Here is a 16855-nt window from a genome sequence, read left to right on the forward strand (position 1 = left end):
GGCAGGGGTGGCACAATCGTTTGCGCATTCTACTGACCTGCCCTTACTGGACATCTTTTTGGCTCATCAGATTCCTCCAGTCTAAATAAAGATTCTGATTCTGCTGGGTACAACTGACCACAGCTAACAACAACACACTGTACAACATGATGAAGAATGGTCAAACAACCTCCATAACCGACGCCGTGTGGGGAGGCCATCCAGCAGTGGATTGAAAAACGAAGTGGGTTTCTACTTGAAGCCCAAATAAATGAAGACGTGCACGAATTTGGCTCCATCATTAAACAGAGTGGATTCCGCGCAGGCACTGGTATAACAAGACAGGGAACAGGAAGACTTCTTCACAATTTTGATAAATCGCCTGATGACGCTGGTTGTAATCACCAGCGAAACGTTATACTCAAATTGTAAATGTTAATAATAATGAAATTTATAACACGCACAAATTTGCGGACGTAAGGGCCGCAACTCAGAGGCGCGGAGCCAAGCTCAGAGTCGGTCGAAAGCATGGTTATAGAGGTGAGTTTTTAAGTCTCTCTTGAAGGAGGCGATTGAGGTGATGCTGCGAATGTGCAGAGGGATAGCGTTCCAGACTGTTGGGGCTGCCACCGAGAAGTGGCGCATAGACATAACCAACTGGATCTTGGTATCAAGAGGAGGTCGTGAGTCGCGCTTGGCAGGCATCTGCCGTGTGCTGAGCTGCAAGTTGTCAATAATGAAGAAAGGTACGGCGGGCAGGCAGATGTGAAGGCATTGTATCAGAGGCAGGCGATTTTGTATATTACCCTACTGGCGATGGGTAACCAGTTGAGGGCACGGAAAGAGGCTAGTGAGTCGAGACGGGGATGAGTGGGGGTTTACTCTCCAACACACCGGTGTGCTGAAATAATAACTAATTGGCACGTTTTGTTCATCTGACAAACCTTACTTGTTGGCTGTGTCGGGTGGTGGTGGGTTAACGACACATTTATATTTACGTAATCTAACCCAAAAACAAACTTTGCTATGAATAATATTGATGGTAAACAGGTATAACAACATCACTTTAATCGTGACTCGCCCCTCCAAATGTTTGGCATTCTGCTCAAGCCGCCGGTTTCGAGCCGTTACTGACGTCTCTTCTCACCAGAAGACGGCGCAGTCCAGGTTGACCATCATCCACTTGCCCAGGTTGACCACGAACGAGTCGGCTATTTCGATCCCGTGCAGGGGGTCGCGCAGCTCGGGGCACAGGAAGGCAGTGCCCGCATACGCCGCGTCCACGTGCAGCCACAGCCCCTCCTGGCGGCCTGCCGGGAGCATAAGTGGAGGAAAAGTTGGTGTTTACACATATTACACGTGGATGTCTGGATTCCTATTGTAATAGTGTAGCACCATTTGTTGAAAACAGTGCTGGATTATCCTAGTGTAGTGTCTTCAGAAATTAATCACACCGACATGTTGTAACAAGTCACCTGCTTACACTTTATTCACCTATTCTTGCACCAGTTGTTGGCACTCCTATAACTATCTATACGGTCACTTATGTTTAATCTCTCCCAACATTTCACCTCCCTTATCCTGCACTCAGCAGCTCTGCTCTCAGCGACTCCGCACACAATGTCCTCGCACACAGCTTCTTCGTACACAGCGTCTCCGCACACAGCGTCTCTACATCTCCACCGCTGCTCTCACCTACGCTCCCTCAGACCCGTTCACCCGTCTCTCCCGGGCAGGAGGATCAGCCAACACCCGCCCGGCGATGGCGTGAAGGTTGAGGTCCCATTGACGGCTGGAGCGGCAGAGGTGAGATGTCTTCACACTTGGTCCCCGGCAACAACCCCCACTCCGCTCACGTACACACCCTTATATCCCTCTGCTAATTATCCGAGACCTCTCGTGTGTCTCTTTAGGCTCTCGCCAGGCTGGCACCTGTTGGCCCATCAATCAACCCTTATCTCCCGTCTCCCTGGCAACACCTCCAGTCTCAAGGTGCACAACTGGTCGACCCCGTTTGCACCTGCTTTGCCCCTTAACAATTGGCAGTTTGGCCGTGCAAACCCCATGTTGCACAAGCGCACCTGTTTGCCCTCATTTGCCCTCGGTTAACTGTGCACACCGCGTATTTTCACTCCTCTACCCCCACAAATAAAAACGCAGCCGCCCCGGCTGTCATATCTATGCAAGCGCGCGCGTATGTGTTGTGACCGACCCATGAACTAACGTAATCATAAGCAATGACCGTGAAAGAGCAAAGAACAACAACCATAAACAGTAACAAGGGAATGTGATGGCATGAACAAACCGTCCGATTAATGAAAAGTGACGCGTTGCGAGCGAGTGTGTGTGTGTGGCAGGACCGTCCCCATGGGTAGAGAAGGTTTCGGTCGGGTGTGAAGAATGGTCCACTGCAGGAGTCCTCAATGCTCCTTCCATGGCCATTAGGCTCTCCGGTCCTTGGATTGCGGGAGGAGGAGGATGGATGCTGCGTGAACCCTCCAGTCCCGCGGCGGCAATCGACGGCGATATGGCCCGTGCAGCCGTACCTGTAGCAGGTACGGTAAGGACGCCCAGGCGGCTGGCTCAGCCTGGGGCGCAATTCCTGTGCTGATGGGCGCAGGCCAGCGCTCCTTGCCTCCATTTCCCAGGCGAAGGAGGCACATGCCCGCTCATGTACGGCCGGCTCCATTGCGCCGGCCGCCACCGCCGGCCAGTCTTTAAGGTTGAGATGCGCTTGGATACCGCAGGCTACCTGCAGAGAAGTCAGGTCGTCTTCTTCTGCCACCGTGAAGGTGACCCCCAACTCCCGAGCCAAGGAGAGAAGCCGTTCCAAGGCGAGGGAATCCAAGGCGACTCTGTCCATGTGTAGTGCTCGAACCGACACGACAGCTTCTTGTCTTTCCTCATTTCTTTATTCACGTATATAGTTCCACATCTCTCCCGTCAACACCGCTCAATGTTCCTCCGTTCACCCCAACCCACAACTCTCCGTCAACACCGCTCAATGTTCCTCCGCTCGCTCGCTGCGCTCCGCTGGCCTCGCTCGCTCCCCTCTGCTCCTCCGTCGACTCTCCTCCCCGCTCTTTCTCTCTCTCCAGCTCGGCTGCTCTTTATCAACTCCGCCGTCCCACTCTGTCGTAACCAACTCCGTTCTCCTTCCACACCCAGCCGCTTCCTACTCTCCGTCGTCTCTCTGATGCTTGCGCTACTCCGCTGCTACCCTACACTATCCTCACTCTTCTCCACTGCTACCCTATGCTGTACTCACTATCTACTACTACCCTACGCTGTACTCACTCTATCCGCTGCTCCATCTCTCCATCCGTCTGTCTCTGCGCCCAGGCACCAACTCCCGTCTCACTCCACAATCCCTCACTTTATCCCTGAACCAATTACCCCTAATTAATTAGGTCATCCCCCGCGACGCCACTCGCCCCCAGCCCCCGGTGCCACGTGGTGTTGTTTTTCCAGACACGCCGGCGCCAATCTCAGACAACAGCCCCTCTCGTCAAATCAACGCCCTGCATCCTTAATTACCCCCGGCCACCTGCGGCCCCCTTAACTATCACGCCACCTTAATTTGAACAACAACGGCCAGCCAATCAGCGCCCTGTGTCCTCATTCGCCCTCACTGTCCGCCGCGTGCGCGCATACCAACCCAGCACGTGACGCGTATCTCAAGCACTACACATGCGAGGGAAACCCGCGTGCCTCAAGGCGAGGAGTGCACTGTGATAGGCCAGCGGCATCTCGCTCTCACACCGTTGCCGCAGCCTGAATCTTCTCCGAACATTAGACGGGGGATCAAAAATAGCGGCCATCTCGGTGTAGACGCGTGCGAGGGTCGCTCTATCTGACACGGGGATAGCGAAAAAAGCGGCTAACGAGTCATCGTCGAGGGCCGTGGGAAGAGCTTGAAGCGCCTCCTGGGATGTCCATCCCAAGGAGATGTAGGTGGCCTCGAATCGGTGGCAAAAAGCCGTCCAATCTCCTCCTGCAACAGTGAACTGACGCACCGGCGGCAGCCGTCGGAACTTGGGAACGACTTCCAACTTGGAAGCTGGCGGCTGCTGCTGCGGCGAGGGCCAATCGCCTGAAATGGCAGCTGAGTGGAGCATGGCTGCAGCCCCCGAAGGCCCAGCGCTCCAGTCGCCTCGGTCATGACAGTGGCGGGAAGTGCATCTTGGCGTCCAGTGGAAGTCGCAGCAGTCATCTTCTGAAAAAGATGAGCGGCGGCTGACAGCAATCTCCCCAGGTGACCGCCGATGTCCAGCCAGCTGTGCAGAGGAGGTGGCTGGGCTAGACTCGCCATGCACTCCGGAGCCGACTGAAGCACGTCGTCAGAGCGGGCGCTCGGAGCTCCAGCAACTGGAGATGTTGGAGGGACGACGTCTTGCTCGGCGTCGTCGTTGGACGACGCAACAGGTAGGTTTTTATGTTTCATCGCTGACTTGGACATGACGGCGAGGGTTCGTTGGCACTTCTAACACCAAATGTAGTGTCTTCAGAAATTACTCAGACCAACACGTTGTAACAAGTCACCTGCTTACACTTTAGTCACTTATTATTGAACCAGTTGTAGGCACTCCTATAACTATCTATACGGTCACTTATGTTTAAGCTCTCCCTATTCTTATCTACCTTTCACCTCCATTATCCTGCACTCAGCAGCTCTGCTCTCAGCAACTCCGCACACAGCGTCCTCGCACACAGCGACTCCGCACACAGCATCTCCGCACACAGCGTCTTCGCACACAGTGACAATACACACAGCGTCTTCGCACACAGCGACTCTACATCTCCACCGCTGCTCTCACCTACGCTCCCTCAGACCCACTCACCCATCTGTCCCGGGCGGGGGGATCAGCTAACACCCGCCCGGCGACGGCGTGAGGGTTGAGGTCCTGTTGACGGCTGGAGCGGCAGAGGCGAGATGTCTTCACACTTGGTCCCCGGCAACAACCCTCTCTCTGCTCACGCACACACCCTTACATCCCTCTGCTAATTATCCGAGACCTCTCGTGCTTCTCTTTAGGCTCTCACCAGGCTGGCACCTGTTGGCCCATCAATCAACCCTTATATCCCGTCTCCCTGGAAACACCTCCGGTCTCAACATGCACAACTGGTCGACCCCGTTTGCACTTGTTTCGCCCCTTAACAACTGGCGGTTTGTCCATGCAAACCCCATGTTGCACATGCGCACCTGTTTGGCCTCAGTTTCCTCGGTTAACTGTGCACACCGCGTATTTCACTCTTCTACACTCGTAGCATGCTACAGGCCCCACACTTTCAAGGGCCCCACGCTAAATGCTTTCAAGCTATAAATTCCGTCTAGATTTGAAGCTTTCGAGACTGCAGGAATCCATACTCTTTCGTTCTTTCGGTAAAGTCACGTAGGTATAAAACAAAATAAAATATAAATTCCGGTTTAGTGATTTTGCACTTGCTCTATTTCTATAGTACGATACAGCCTTCAACCTTTATGAACAACTGGCTGTTTAATTTATCGTATTATGTGGCTGTATAGCAAATCACTGCCGACCTGCACACTCCCCTTCCATGGTCAATTCTCTACGCGGATGACGTCCTCCTCTCAGATGAAGAGAGAGGAGAAGTGGAAAGACAAACGCGCCTGTGGAAGGAACGTTTGGACGAAAACGGGATGAGATTCAAAATCAAAAAGACGGAGTATATGGAGTGTGGCCCCCAAACCGACGGCACCATCAGCATTGACGGAGAAGATCTGAAGAAAGTGACGGACTTTAAGTACCTGGGCTCCACCATCAGCTCAGATGGTAGCATCACGACTGATGTGAGGTCACGAGTCAATGCGGCGTGGATGAAATGGAGGAAAGTCACCGGAGTCCTCTGTGATCGGAAAATGCCGGATAGGCTGAAGGGAAAAATATACAAGACCATCGTCCGACGGGTGGCACTCTATGGATCCGAGTGCTGGCCAGCCACAACTGTACACGAACAAGCTCTCCACACCATGGAGATGAGGATGCTCAGATGGAGCCTCGGGCTCACTCGATGGGATCGTGTCAGGAACGAAGACGTTCGGAAGCAACTTGGTGTGGCCCCCATTGCGGACAAGATGCTTGAGGCAAGGCTTCGGTGGTACGGCCATGTGATGCGAAGTGAAGAGTCATCAGTGGCCAAGACTGCCGTGCGTATTGAGCCAGAGGGCCGCCGTCCACGCGGACGTCCGAAGAAGCGATGGATGGATCGAATAAAGGAAGACATGAAGACGGTCAAAGCATCCCCTGAAGATGCCCTGGACCGAGCCAAATGGAGAAGACAATGCCGAAAAGCGGACCCTGCGCCACAGCGGGAACAACGCTAGGAAGAAGAAGATGTGGCTGTATAGCAAATGAAAAAAAACTATATCTTTACTATGCAAGAATTTTTTTTTTAATATTTACGTGTATTTTTTACCTTAGGGCCCCTTTATAACATATGCTACAGGCCCCACGCTAGCTGAATTCGGCACTGGTTGAAAGTATTGTGCAGTAATACAAGTATTTTACATCGCACCTCTATTTAGCACAGTTGACGGTGCGAAAGAAGTTCAACATACATACATTCATGAACAAGAGTAAAACATTTGTTTAACCTTTTGGCTTTCGCAACGAATATGTATTACGAGTAACAAAATCAGAATGCCTAAGAAATTGTGTCAACACTAAAGCTTGCCTCGATTATTTCAACATCAACATGAGCTATTTATTCAATGCTGTGTGAAGCCCTCATGGACTGCCAATCTGTCGTTAGTATTAATCACCAGTCAGCATCCCCCCTTGCAAAGTGTAATCCCACCTCTCCTAAAAATCAATATGTCTTTAACTTGTGTACACATTGTCTCTGTTTTGATTTAAAGCTTTCGTGACTGCAGGGATTCATATTCTTGGTTCTTTCGGTAAAGTCAAGCAATCATCATCACCTGATGATGATTGTTTGTGTTGCAGTCGAAACGTCGTGATAATTTTAATTGTTTTATATTTGTATTATTTTATTATTTCCCTTCTACGTGACTTTACTAAAAGAACCAAGAATATTGTCTCTGTTATTTATTATTCAATGGTTGGAATTTACACTCAGTTCTAGGCAGGCAGATTAATTATTATGCTTGCTGTACTGCCAAGAAGTAGTAGGACTGCCATGTAGGTCTCCTGGCCACCATGAATGGGACCCAAAGTAGGCCAACTAAAGAGCCTGCAACTACTGTTTGTGTTTGCAACTACTCTTTGTGTCTCCTCGCTCTGTCCATAATATTTGTGTGACGATGGTGTGTTGGCATTCGGTGCATTTCAAAGATGGTGTCTCACAGACAGGGCCCAACTCGAACAAGTTGTCAAAGGCGCACACGCCCGTCGATCCAAGGGTCGCACACACCTACAGAGAGCATGGGAACGATGCACAGCAGTCAGAACAGCCACCACCAGCACACAGATGAGCGGATGATCGACCCAAGAAAACAAACTGGCATAGAAATCCTCAATATTCAGTGCGAGCAGGCCAGACCTTAGGGGTGGGTGATTTGAGTGGCTACCCAAGACGTAAGACATAAAGAGGCATTGAAAATGTCTAATGGACACTGACAAGTTGCAGGCGGAGGAAGAGAGGGGCACAGAGAATAATAGAGAGACACACGACGAGACACAGAGAGCCGGATACACATTGAGAGGCACAAAGAAAAACTCGCAGAGAGATATCGAAGCAAAAAGAAAGAAATAGATGTTTTATATTCAGGGTGGACCTGGCACCAAGGCTCTCTGATACATTAACCATAACTTGGTCGTCTGTGACATGTTAACACAAATAACTTTGCATATAATGAATCTGATTCGTAAAAGATTTTAATGAAATAACGATGCCAAAATAAAATTTATTTTAAAATAAGAAACTGAGAAAAATCATCAAAACTATTCATAACTTCGTGACATGTAGAAGATTGTAGAAGGTAGAACATTTTTGTACAGAATTAGGGGTTACCAGCTTTAACCTTCTCCCATTGTGAAAACAAGTGAACAGTTTGATAATGTTTTTAATAATTGGTAGTATCATGGTATAAATGAAGCCTCAACTTACGCACAAATTATTTGTGCAAAGAGTGAAGCGACTCACGAAGAACGGGACGAGGCCCTGTGCTTGGTCCTCCTCCACGGCGCGTCGGAGCGTCTCCCCGCGTAGCGAGAACTCCAAGTCCGTGGGCAGCGAACGCAGCCTCACCAGAGACACGAGGCTCGCCTTCAGCACCGACGAGTGAGCCTGGCGGATGTGCACAAACATTTACAAAACACGTAATTTTTACATAACGCACAATAAAAAACTAAACACATTCGTCAATGACACTGGGAAATAAACGTGTGTATTTTCGATCCTCTGATTTTACATTAACAGGTTAAATGTCTCACACTAACACAGCCACCGTCGCTCGCGTCCTCGACGTGGCGGCGGCTCTGCGATCTTACATTAACATGCTAATCTCTCACATTACAATAGCCACCTCCGTGCCTTCGCCGTGGAAGAAGCCCTTCGATCTTACATTAACATGCAAATGTATCACTTTGACATCACTAGCCCTGCCCACTTCGTTTAAGAACTTTGGGCTACACCCATTTCAAACCTTTAAAACAGCCTGCCTCAGCAGCTTTTCCCCTCTTTTCTCCTCCTGATGACGATTGCTTGTGTTCCGATCGAAACGTCGTAGTTTTTTTGTTCTATGTGACTTTACTGAAAGACCCAAAGAATATAAAAACTTTGTTTGTTGGGTCCATAATGCAGTGCACTAATCACTGCACCACCACTTCACCCCTTTGGGATATCTTTTTTATTTTGTTTTGTAAGCAATGTTCACATTTGTGGGTGGATCGCGTTGGGGGCCATCTTGTCGGAAGTGTACGCCAAGCTAGCCTGAAGACGGATGGTATGTCTCAGTAAAATAATAATTTTCCAGCAAAAATAAAATTTATTTGTGTAAGTTTGCTTGCCATAGCTCTTCATCAAATTAACCTGTTGTCATTATTCCGGTTGAGCCGCCAAAATATTTGATTCATCATTCGAAATACTTATTCAAGATTTAAGCAATGTTATTCAACATGTGTGGCAATATAGCTTGATGTGACAAAAAAATACCAACGGTAGTTTTCCCCTTGATAACGATCGCAATGTCGATCTGTGATCACACCATCTGATTTTCACAACCGCAGTGCTCCTGGGTGATAATTATCGGTGCGTGTTAGAGGACGAGTTATTATCCGGGCAGAGGTGCGCACCTGGTCGGAGGTGTATGCTACGAGGCGCGCGTTGAGGAGCGCGTCCTGTCCCACGTCTACGCGCGCATCCCCGCGCAGGCGGGCGAGAGCGCGCGTCCGTGCCGCCAGCAACGCCAGCAAGTTGGATTCGCTCACCGTGGTCTGTGGGACACAGAAAGAGGCAAAGATCCCCCTTATAGCCTTAGTAGACTTTTAGGGCAAGTGCTTTTAAGCGAGCACCTATGAAGGGCCGGCTCGGTGCACGAGGGAGGTGGGCAGCCAGCACCTCGCCTCCCCAGTGGCAATGTTTACACACTGCATCAGGTACTCATTTGTATGTATGTTGAACTTCTTTCGCACCGTACGTTGCCAACCGTGATAATCGAAGGTGCGGGGGAAGAACAACAAAATAAACTTTAAAAGCAGCTCTTGAGTCTCAGTCGACCTTGGTTAGGCCCAGAACCGGGTCAGATATTCGTCACTGGAGTTAGCCGTGAGCAGGAATTGAACTTCTCCGTCTGTGGGACACACAGACACTGTCGCCTCAAAGAAGACTGTGGACACGTGCAATTATCTTGAGCACCTAACCCAGAACAGTACAAGAGGGAGTGGTGCAAGCACTGCACCTCTCCACCTTCATATCTCCATTTCCATTGTTCATCACGTAGTGCAAGGCTGAGTCGACGTAAGAAAGATTAATTCGTCTAATTGCCATTGGTGACCATGGCCAGGCATTGAACCCATATTGTTAGGTTTGTGTTAGAGCGCGCAAATCACCACGAGTCCCTTGCACATTTGTACAAGTTTGGACATTTGTACTACTTTGATTGAAAATGAATAAGTCAGAGAAGCATTATGTTTGTTATGATAATCGTTTTCGAATGACGACGACGATGGTGTTTTAGATGAAGCACCTGCATGACTCCGCCACCGCGTCCGCCTGGGTGGTCGTGCCGGAAGGTGTCGGGCAGGGACAGCATGGTCGCCAGCCAGTCCGTCACCACCATCTCCAGCTCCGTGCTAGCCGGGTTCGACGCCTGACCCAGGTCACGCATCCCCCACAACAACAAACACGACGCTCAACCCCAACACCGCCCACTAACGTTGCTCGTTTTGTCGACTCACCGTGCAGTTATTGCCTGACACCTGCCGGCTGGACGGTGTATGCCAGATGTCTGACTGAAAGGAATGGAGTGTCTACGGTTCTCATTTGTACCTATGGGCTCTGCCACATCAACGAATTAAGGAGGCGATAGACACGACACGCACCATTACTGCAGTTCAACAGTGGAAGCAACGAGAGAAGTCACGGAGCTCTGTACGTGAACCTTGTGAACGTTTCCTATCTGTGTGTAAGAGATTCATATTTCTTCGACACAAGACTCATCCAATGTCAAATAAACCACCATGACATTGATAAAATGTATCTTCGCGTTGACTACCTCCGGTAAACTCTTACTCCAGTTGACTCTTTGGAAAGCTGGATTTTTGGCCAAGCTTGTATTGTGGTGGGATCGATATGGCCTAGTGTCATCAACTGAGTGACTGAATCAAGGCACTGTCAGAGTCACATCTCACCACCATTTAACAAATTGGAAATTTTGATCAAGTGAGCCATCACAGCAGGCTCCAGTGAGTAGATGTACCCGTGCACAACGATTAACACATTTATGCAACATTTGTATGCCTTACGAATCCATTATGCTTTTAACAATGCATTATTGTGTTCACAATACAGAAAATTAGGTGTGTATTTGATAATCAGTTATTTTGCATTTAAATATGTTGTATATAAGAGGTTCATATGACCCCTGCAGCCGCTGGAGGCGTTCAATTCATACAAATAAATATATCTTCAATCATAACATGTGATCAATTGTAGCATCACAGAGAGGTGGACGCATGGATAAGTCTCCCAGCCGTACACCTACCCATGTAAACCCAACGCCGTTCATCCCAGTCGCCAGCATGTCACCCAGGAGTGACGGGTACGAGTTGAGCCCCGGGTAGTACCCGTGCATGTGCGGGCTCTGCCAGTGTACGACCTGCACACGGCACAATTCACTTACATTCATGCAGCAATCTACGTGGTCAAATGCAAAATCCAACAGATATTGATTTTAAGCTTCCGTGACTGCAGGAATCCATACTCTTTGGTTCTTTCGGTAAAGTCACGTAGTTAGAAATAAAATAAATCACGTTTCATAAACAGTTTGCCTTTAGAGGCTGACTCCTTTGCCTGATGACGACCGCTTGTGTTGCGATCGAAACGTCGTGATTTGTTTTATTTTATTTCTAACTACGTGACTCTACCGAAAGAACCAAAGAGTATCCAACAAATAATCAATAATAACAATTTCAGCTTGTAACGTGCACAGTATTCGCTAACTCTCGTAGAGAGAACAACTCAGAGGCACGAGGAATCACAGACAAGCAGGAAGGCAGCCACGTGATGAGCCGAAACCAACAATTGCGCAAGCTCTGTGGTTCTCTATACTGTAAATGAAAGGTTTTATGGGCCAATTAATGAGTGTTTTACATGTCGAAAAAAACCACAGCACCAACAGGAAACCCACTCTATCCCATACAGATGGAACAGGTGGAGTCCACACTTGGTGACCTGCCTTCTGGCAAGCCAGGGTATGACACCTTGACGGCCACGGGAAGGGAGTTTTGCAACATTTGTGCGATGCACCAACCCTCGCCTGCACAGTGCTGGATTACAGGAGTGGACCACCAGTGCCTTTTTTTAAACGATTTTCTGCTAAATCGTCAACATCTGCTGCATGGCCATTATCAAACTCAAATAATGCACGCAGGGTGCGGAAACCACCAAATCACACTGCATGAGCCCAATCTCTTTAGTAAGCAGATTAGAGACTGGTTAATACTTAGATGAGAGACTGACTGGCAATACCAGGCCTTGAATAATTGGGCTGTAAGGCAGCCAGGAGATGGCTGAACAGCTATGGATTCTTGAATCAAATTGTGCAGGGCTTTGAGTGTCCCGTGCTCATATGCGGGGGTTTTCAGGTCCTCTGGTTTCCATCCCTCACACCACTCGTGAATATAATTAGCCAAACAACCCACTGGAAGACTCTCCGATATATATATAAATAAAAACTGTTTTGAATTTAATAGCAATAATTTTAATAGTATCTATGTGGTCAAACACATAACTCCATGCTGTTCAGTGGTGATCGGTCTCAATTCTAATATTTCCCTCTATTTCTAAGTCTTATCCATGTTTCTGTGGCTGGGTGCGTTACTCCAGGCATGATGAGCCGCTCCACGTCCTCAAAAATTCTCTCCCAGGGCTCTCCTTGCTGCGGGGGGCCAGGGGGCAGCAGGGGACGCAGGTAGCCGGGCCGCACGGAGGGGTTCACGGGCCGCTTACGTAGCTCACGCAGATACATAGCGATGTAGTCCACCATCTCCTTACCTGCGCGCACCGCCGGGGATAGTGCCGGGGATAGGTGTGGTAAACTGTGCTTAAGGTAATGGTGCAGCCCTGCAATTTCTTGCAAAGCTCGTGATGATGCCTGCCAGTGCTGGTCACATTTGCTATAATCCCATCACCTAATGTTAATGTTAACCTGGGTCGTGGTTGCGTATATATCGGGACTGTTAAGCAAGAACTGGTTACACTATAGCTGCGAAAATGAAATCCCAAAACATGTCAAGCTGCATTTAGAAGCTCTCCGTTGCTATTAATACCGTCAACGGCTTCTCTCGACGCTATGCAAGCTTTGCCAAGTGTTGTTCGTTTGTCTATTCAGTTTTTGAGTCAACTGGCAAGGATTTTTTGCTCTCGCAAAAGCAGACCAAGCATCAAACTTTGTGGAGCACCCTTTGTGATTTGGATTTTTGTGCCTGAAATATTATCAATTGACACCATTTTAAAACGGTCTGAAAGGTAGCACAAAAAAACCAATTCATTGTGCTGTCTGAAAACCATAATGACATAAATAGACTATTTCCTGGTAAATGGAAATACATCTGAATTTTGACCTTGTACAATATTTTTTAATATGAATTCAAATCATGGAGAAATATACTATCATAGGTTACTATAAGTTTTCAGAGAAAGCTAGATCAGCTGGCCAAATTGCATTTTCTCATGGCATCATCACAAACTCATTGCAGCCATTCCATCCATTTGTAATCATAGTCATTATAATTATATAACTCAATTATATTCCACTTTCCTTTACACCTTTAGAGGACATTTTTTTTTTAATTCAGAATAAGAAGGGGGTTTTTCACAAGTAAAGCCCATTGAGCTAAGATGCCCTTTTTCAAGGGCAACTCGGCTGGCAGACATCAAAGCATTCCACAATGAACATCTCGTTGCTCTTCTAATATGCAGTTGTGCAAGGGTACGGCCTTATTTGATCGTGTGAAGCACTTGGTATATTACTGATAAAGTATTGATCATAATGTATGTAAGTATTATGCCCATGCGTCATTCACTATGGGAATTATAATTTGACTGAAATCTCACTGACATAGGTTACGAAATTATTCAGTTTCTTTACCAATTGAAACTCCTTTTATCATTATATAGTTTTGGTGATCTGTGCCTAACGCCTGACACCCTGTACGCTGTATGTGACGCTGGGTAGGCTACGTGGATTTTCATGCAATAAAAACACATTTTCATTAAAGGCTTATTACAATTGTAACTAATAATTGTTGGATTGTTACAAGAATAATACTTTTTTTCAAAAATATACCAGCTCCGCTTTTGATAAAACCCAAGCGCACCCTTGTTTTTGTATTTTATCTTTTCGTTTTACACACCTTTAGAGAATAATGATAAATAATCTATTCAGTTAATTTGTGTGACAATAGTTTTTTGGACATCGACTAGAAATTAAAATAAAGAAGCAGAATCACTTTTAATTTGAACTCAGTGGAGTTTAACTTTCATGACTTTTGCTCGCATTTATAGTGGAAATTTGTGAAAATTAGTGAACACCGACCTCTTCCCTTCCAATCAATAAGTGGAAGTTCATTTTTTTAAAGCGACCTTCTGCTCACATTTTTAGCGAAAATGAAATAGTTTATTTTTTGAATTATCAAAACAGAATGCAGTCAGTCGATACTTATAACAATTCCTACAACAATTGCACATTTGCATCAAACAGAAGTCGAGAACTAAGTGTTTATATTCTTTTATTCACTCTCACAGGTGAGGAAAATGTTAAGTTTGGAAAACCAATTTTTTTATTTAAACATATTGTTCTTATAACCTTACGATGAAGGTGATTTGCAATTATAATTCTTTATTTACAGGTTTGTAATACATTACTCTGAGTAAATTAAATTCAGTACATCACATTCCGTAATTTATATTTCATTCAGATGAAAAAAGAAGGGTCTACACACAAAAGAAGACGTCGATTAAACAGAGAAAGACAGCAGAGATGGCGTAATTGACAAAGTCAAGAAACACTGGATCGTTTACGATCTGAAAATACCTGTCATCTGACGGCCGATTACACTAGTTGTTATGATTATTATTATAATTGGCACCGTTGTGTAATAAATTCAACTCACCTCGATTTCGGTATTCATCATTGTCCATTGTGCTGCTGGCAGGTCGTGATACGCTTGGTGAGCTGTTGGGCTGGTTGTTTATCAGTGGTGAGCTATAATATAAGTTTTTTGAATTAGATCGCATAAATATTTACTGAATGTATTTACGCGATCTCAACGCGCAGCCACCCGCGCCTATTGGCCACCACATGCACGCGCTAAAAGTAGCGCGGCAGCTGCCAGCACGTCGCTCACCTCGCATGCTCCGACTCTATAAAAATAGCAGCACGAGCCCCACTAGCCGTACAACCAACCACAATGCCCACCACCACCACAATAACCGCCACCACACCTACCACTACCACTGTATGAATATGCACGTGTGTACCCGCGTACCTCGCGGCGCAGCTCTACATAGGCCTCAGCAAGGAAAGGTAATTTACCATTTTTACCGGGTAAAAGGGTAAAGGTGTCGACATGCCAAGTGGTAAGGTAAAGGGTAAGGTAAAGGTAGCTCGGAAGAATTACCCGGTAAATACAGTACCTAGTTTACCGCTAAAAGCTCCGTGGCGCAGTCCGTGGCCTCCATTTAATAATATAAAAAAAAACTTTTTTAAAACACGCTTTTATGAAATGTACTAGTAATGGCAGAACTCCACGACTCCAGGAAGTGGCCCCGAAGCTTGCCATAACGTAAGGGACCGTGGCCAATTACAGCCAACGTCAGTTGAGCGTGGACAATTAGATCCAAGCCGAAACATAACATATAAAAAAATATATATTTTATGATAGAATATAGTGTTGTCATATGAGATTCCAAGAACACAGGATGAGATGTTACTATCCTTTGTGCAAGCACTTCCAAGAGTTCATGAACAGTGAGCCTGGTGAAATTTGGGGAGCGCATCGCCAGTAGTGTACCTTTGGTTGCTAGGGTGTTTCGGCTTTTCACACTATACACCCTCCCCAAAGGCGGCCAGCGACAGGGTGATCAATCCTACGCTTGCGTCCCATTCCCAATTAGTCATAGGAGTTGCCTTGTTGTTGATAGCCAACATCCCATGGGACTATGCATGGCAGGGGCGTCCCCCTCCCTGAGTCAAGCAATGTTGACCGCATACCTCCTGGCCCTCTCACTTCGGGGCCCAGCTGGGGTCTTTCCTCTTCATCCAGAGCCACTGACTGCTGCCTTCTACCGCCTCCGATACAGCTCTGATTGCCGAACGCTGGCTCTGGCCCTTAATTCCCAGGTCTCTAAGCAGTCTGGTTGTAGATGTTGCCACAAAACCTCTGCAGCCCACCTCCACTGGTCGGACTTCTGTGTTCCAGCCATGATGCCGTGCTTCGGCAGCTAGATCGGCATAGCGCAGATGTTTTCGCTCATAAGCCTCATCTACTGAGTCCTCCCAGGGTACTGTGAGCTCAATGATGAAGACCTTCTTGAGCGAACGGGACCAGAGCACCATGTCAGGTCTTAGGGTGGTGGTTGCGATCTCCGGAGGAAACACAAGTTGCCGGCCAATGTCAGCTAGTATTTTCCAATCGCGGGCCAAGCGCAGCTGGTCTCGCTCTAATGGTGTAGAGCCGCTCTTCGGTGGTTTAGCTCCTTCGCGGACAAAGGTCGTCCGTAAGTGGTGTGATGCTGCTGGGGGTGGTTGGGAGTTGGTGGCAGCTCGCTTGTCCTCCAGGGCGGATGCAAGGTTTTTAAGGACTTGGTTGTGACGCCAAGTGTAGCGTCCTTGGGTGAGGCTTGTTTTACACCCTGTGAGAATGTGCCTGAGGTTGGCTGGCATGGAACAGAGGGCACAGTCCGGATCTTCACCATAACATTGAAGATTAACTGGTGTTGGAAGGACGTCATATGTTGCTCTGATGGAAAAGTTCAACCGTCTCGCTTCCATGGCCCACAGATCCTTCCAGCTGATCTTCCTCTTCTCCACACTGTCCCATCGAGTCCACTGTCCCTGTTTGGCAAGAGAGACTACATTGGCCCACCTTGCAGCCCCCTCCTGATGGCGTACTTCCTGCACTACCATCTTCCGCCGCTCTGGTGCAGTGGCCTTACTCCAAGCAGCACG

The 16855-nt window shown here is 47.7% G+C and overlaps 1 protein-coding gene across 4 annotated transcripts in view; it reads right to left on the bottom strand.

Moving 5' to 3' along the window:
- The window catches only part of LOC133346664 (histidine decarboxylase-like), a 41348-nt gene extending 26368 nt beyond the window's left edge, over positions 1-14980 (bottom strand). For 3 of the 4 annotated variants that reach the window (XM_061558427.1, XM_061558426.1, XM_061558428.1), the window contains exons 1-8: positions 14799-14980; positions 12506-12678; positions 11168-11281; positions 10151-10273; positions 9258-9398; positions 8107-8250; positions 7308-7374; positions 1127-1289 (exon numbers count right to left, since the gene is read on the bottom strand). In XM_061558427.1, coding sequence (XP_061414411.1) covers positions 1127-1289; positions 7308-7374; positions 8107-8250; positions 9258-9398; positions 10151-10273; positions 11168-11281; positions 12506-12678; positions 14799-14922 — 1049 coding nt within the window. In that variant the 5' untranslated portion in view covers positions 14923-14980. The remainder of the gene's footprint in view (positions 1-1126; positions 1290-7307; positions 7375-8106; positions 8251-9257; positions 9399-10150; positions 10274-11167; positions 11282-12505; positions 12679-14798) is intronic. The other variant, XM_061558429.1, reaches the window with a different exon arrangement.
- Between the last annotated feature and the right edge of the window lie 1875 nt (positions 14981-16855).

The sequence above is a fragment of the Lethenteron reissneri genome, chromosome 24, assembly GCF_015708825.2.
Source record: "Lethenteron reissneri isolate LAM-NWPU_2019-01 chromosome 24, ASM1570882v1, whole genome shotgun sequence".
NCBI classification, from domain to species: Eukaryota; Metazoa; Chordata; class Hyperoartia; order Petromyzontiformes; family Petromyzontidae; genus Lethenteron; species Lethenteron reissneri.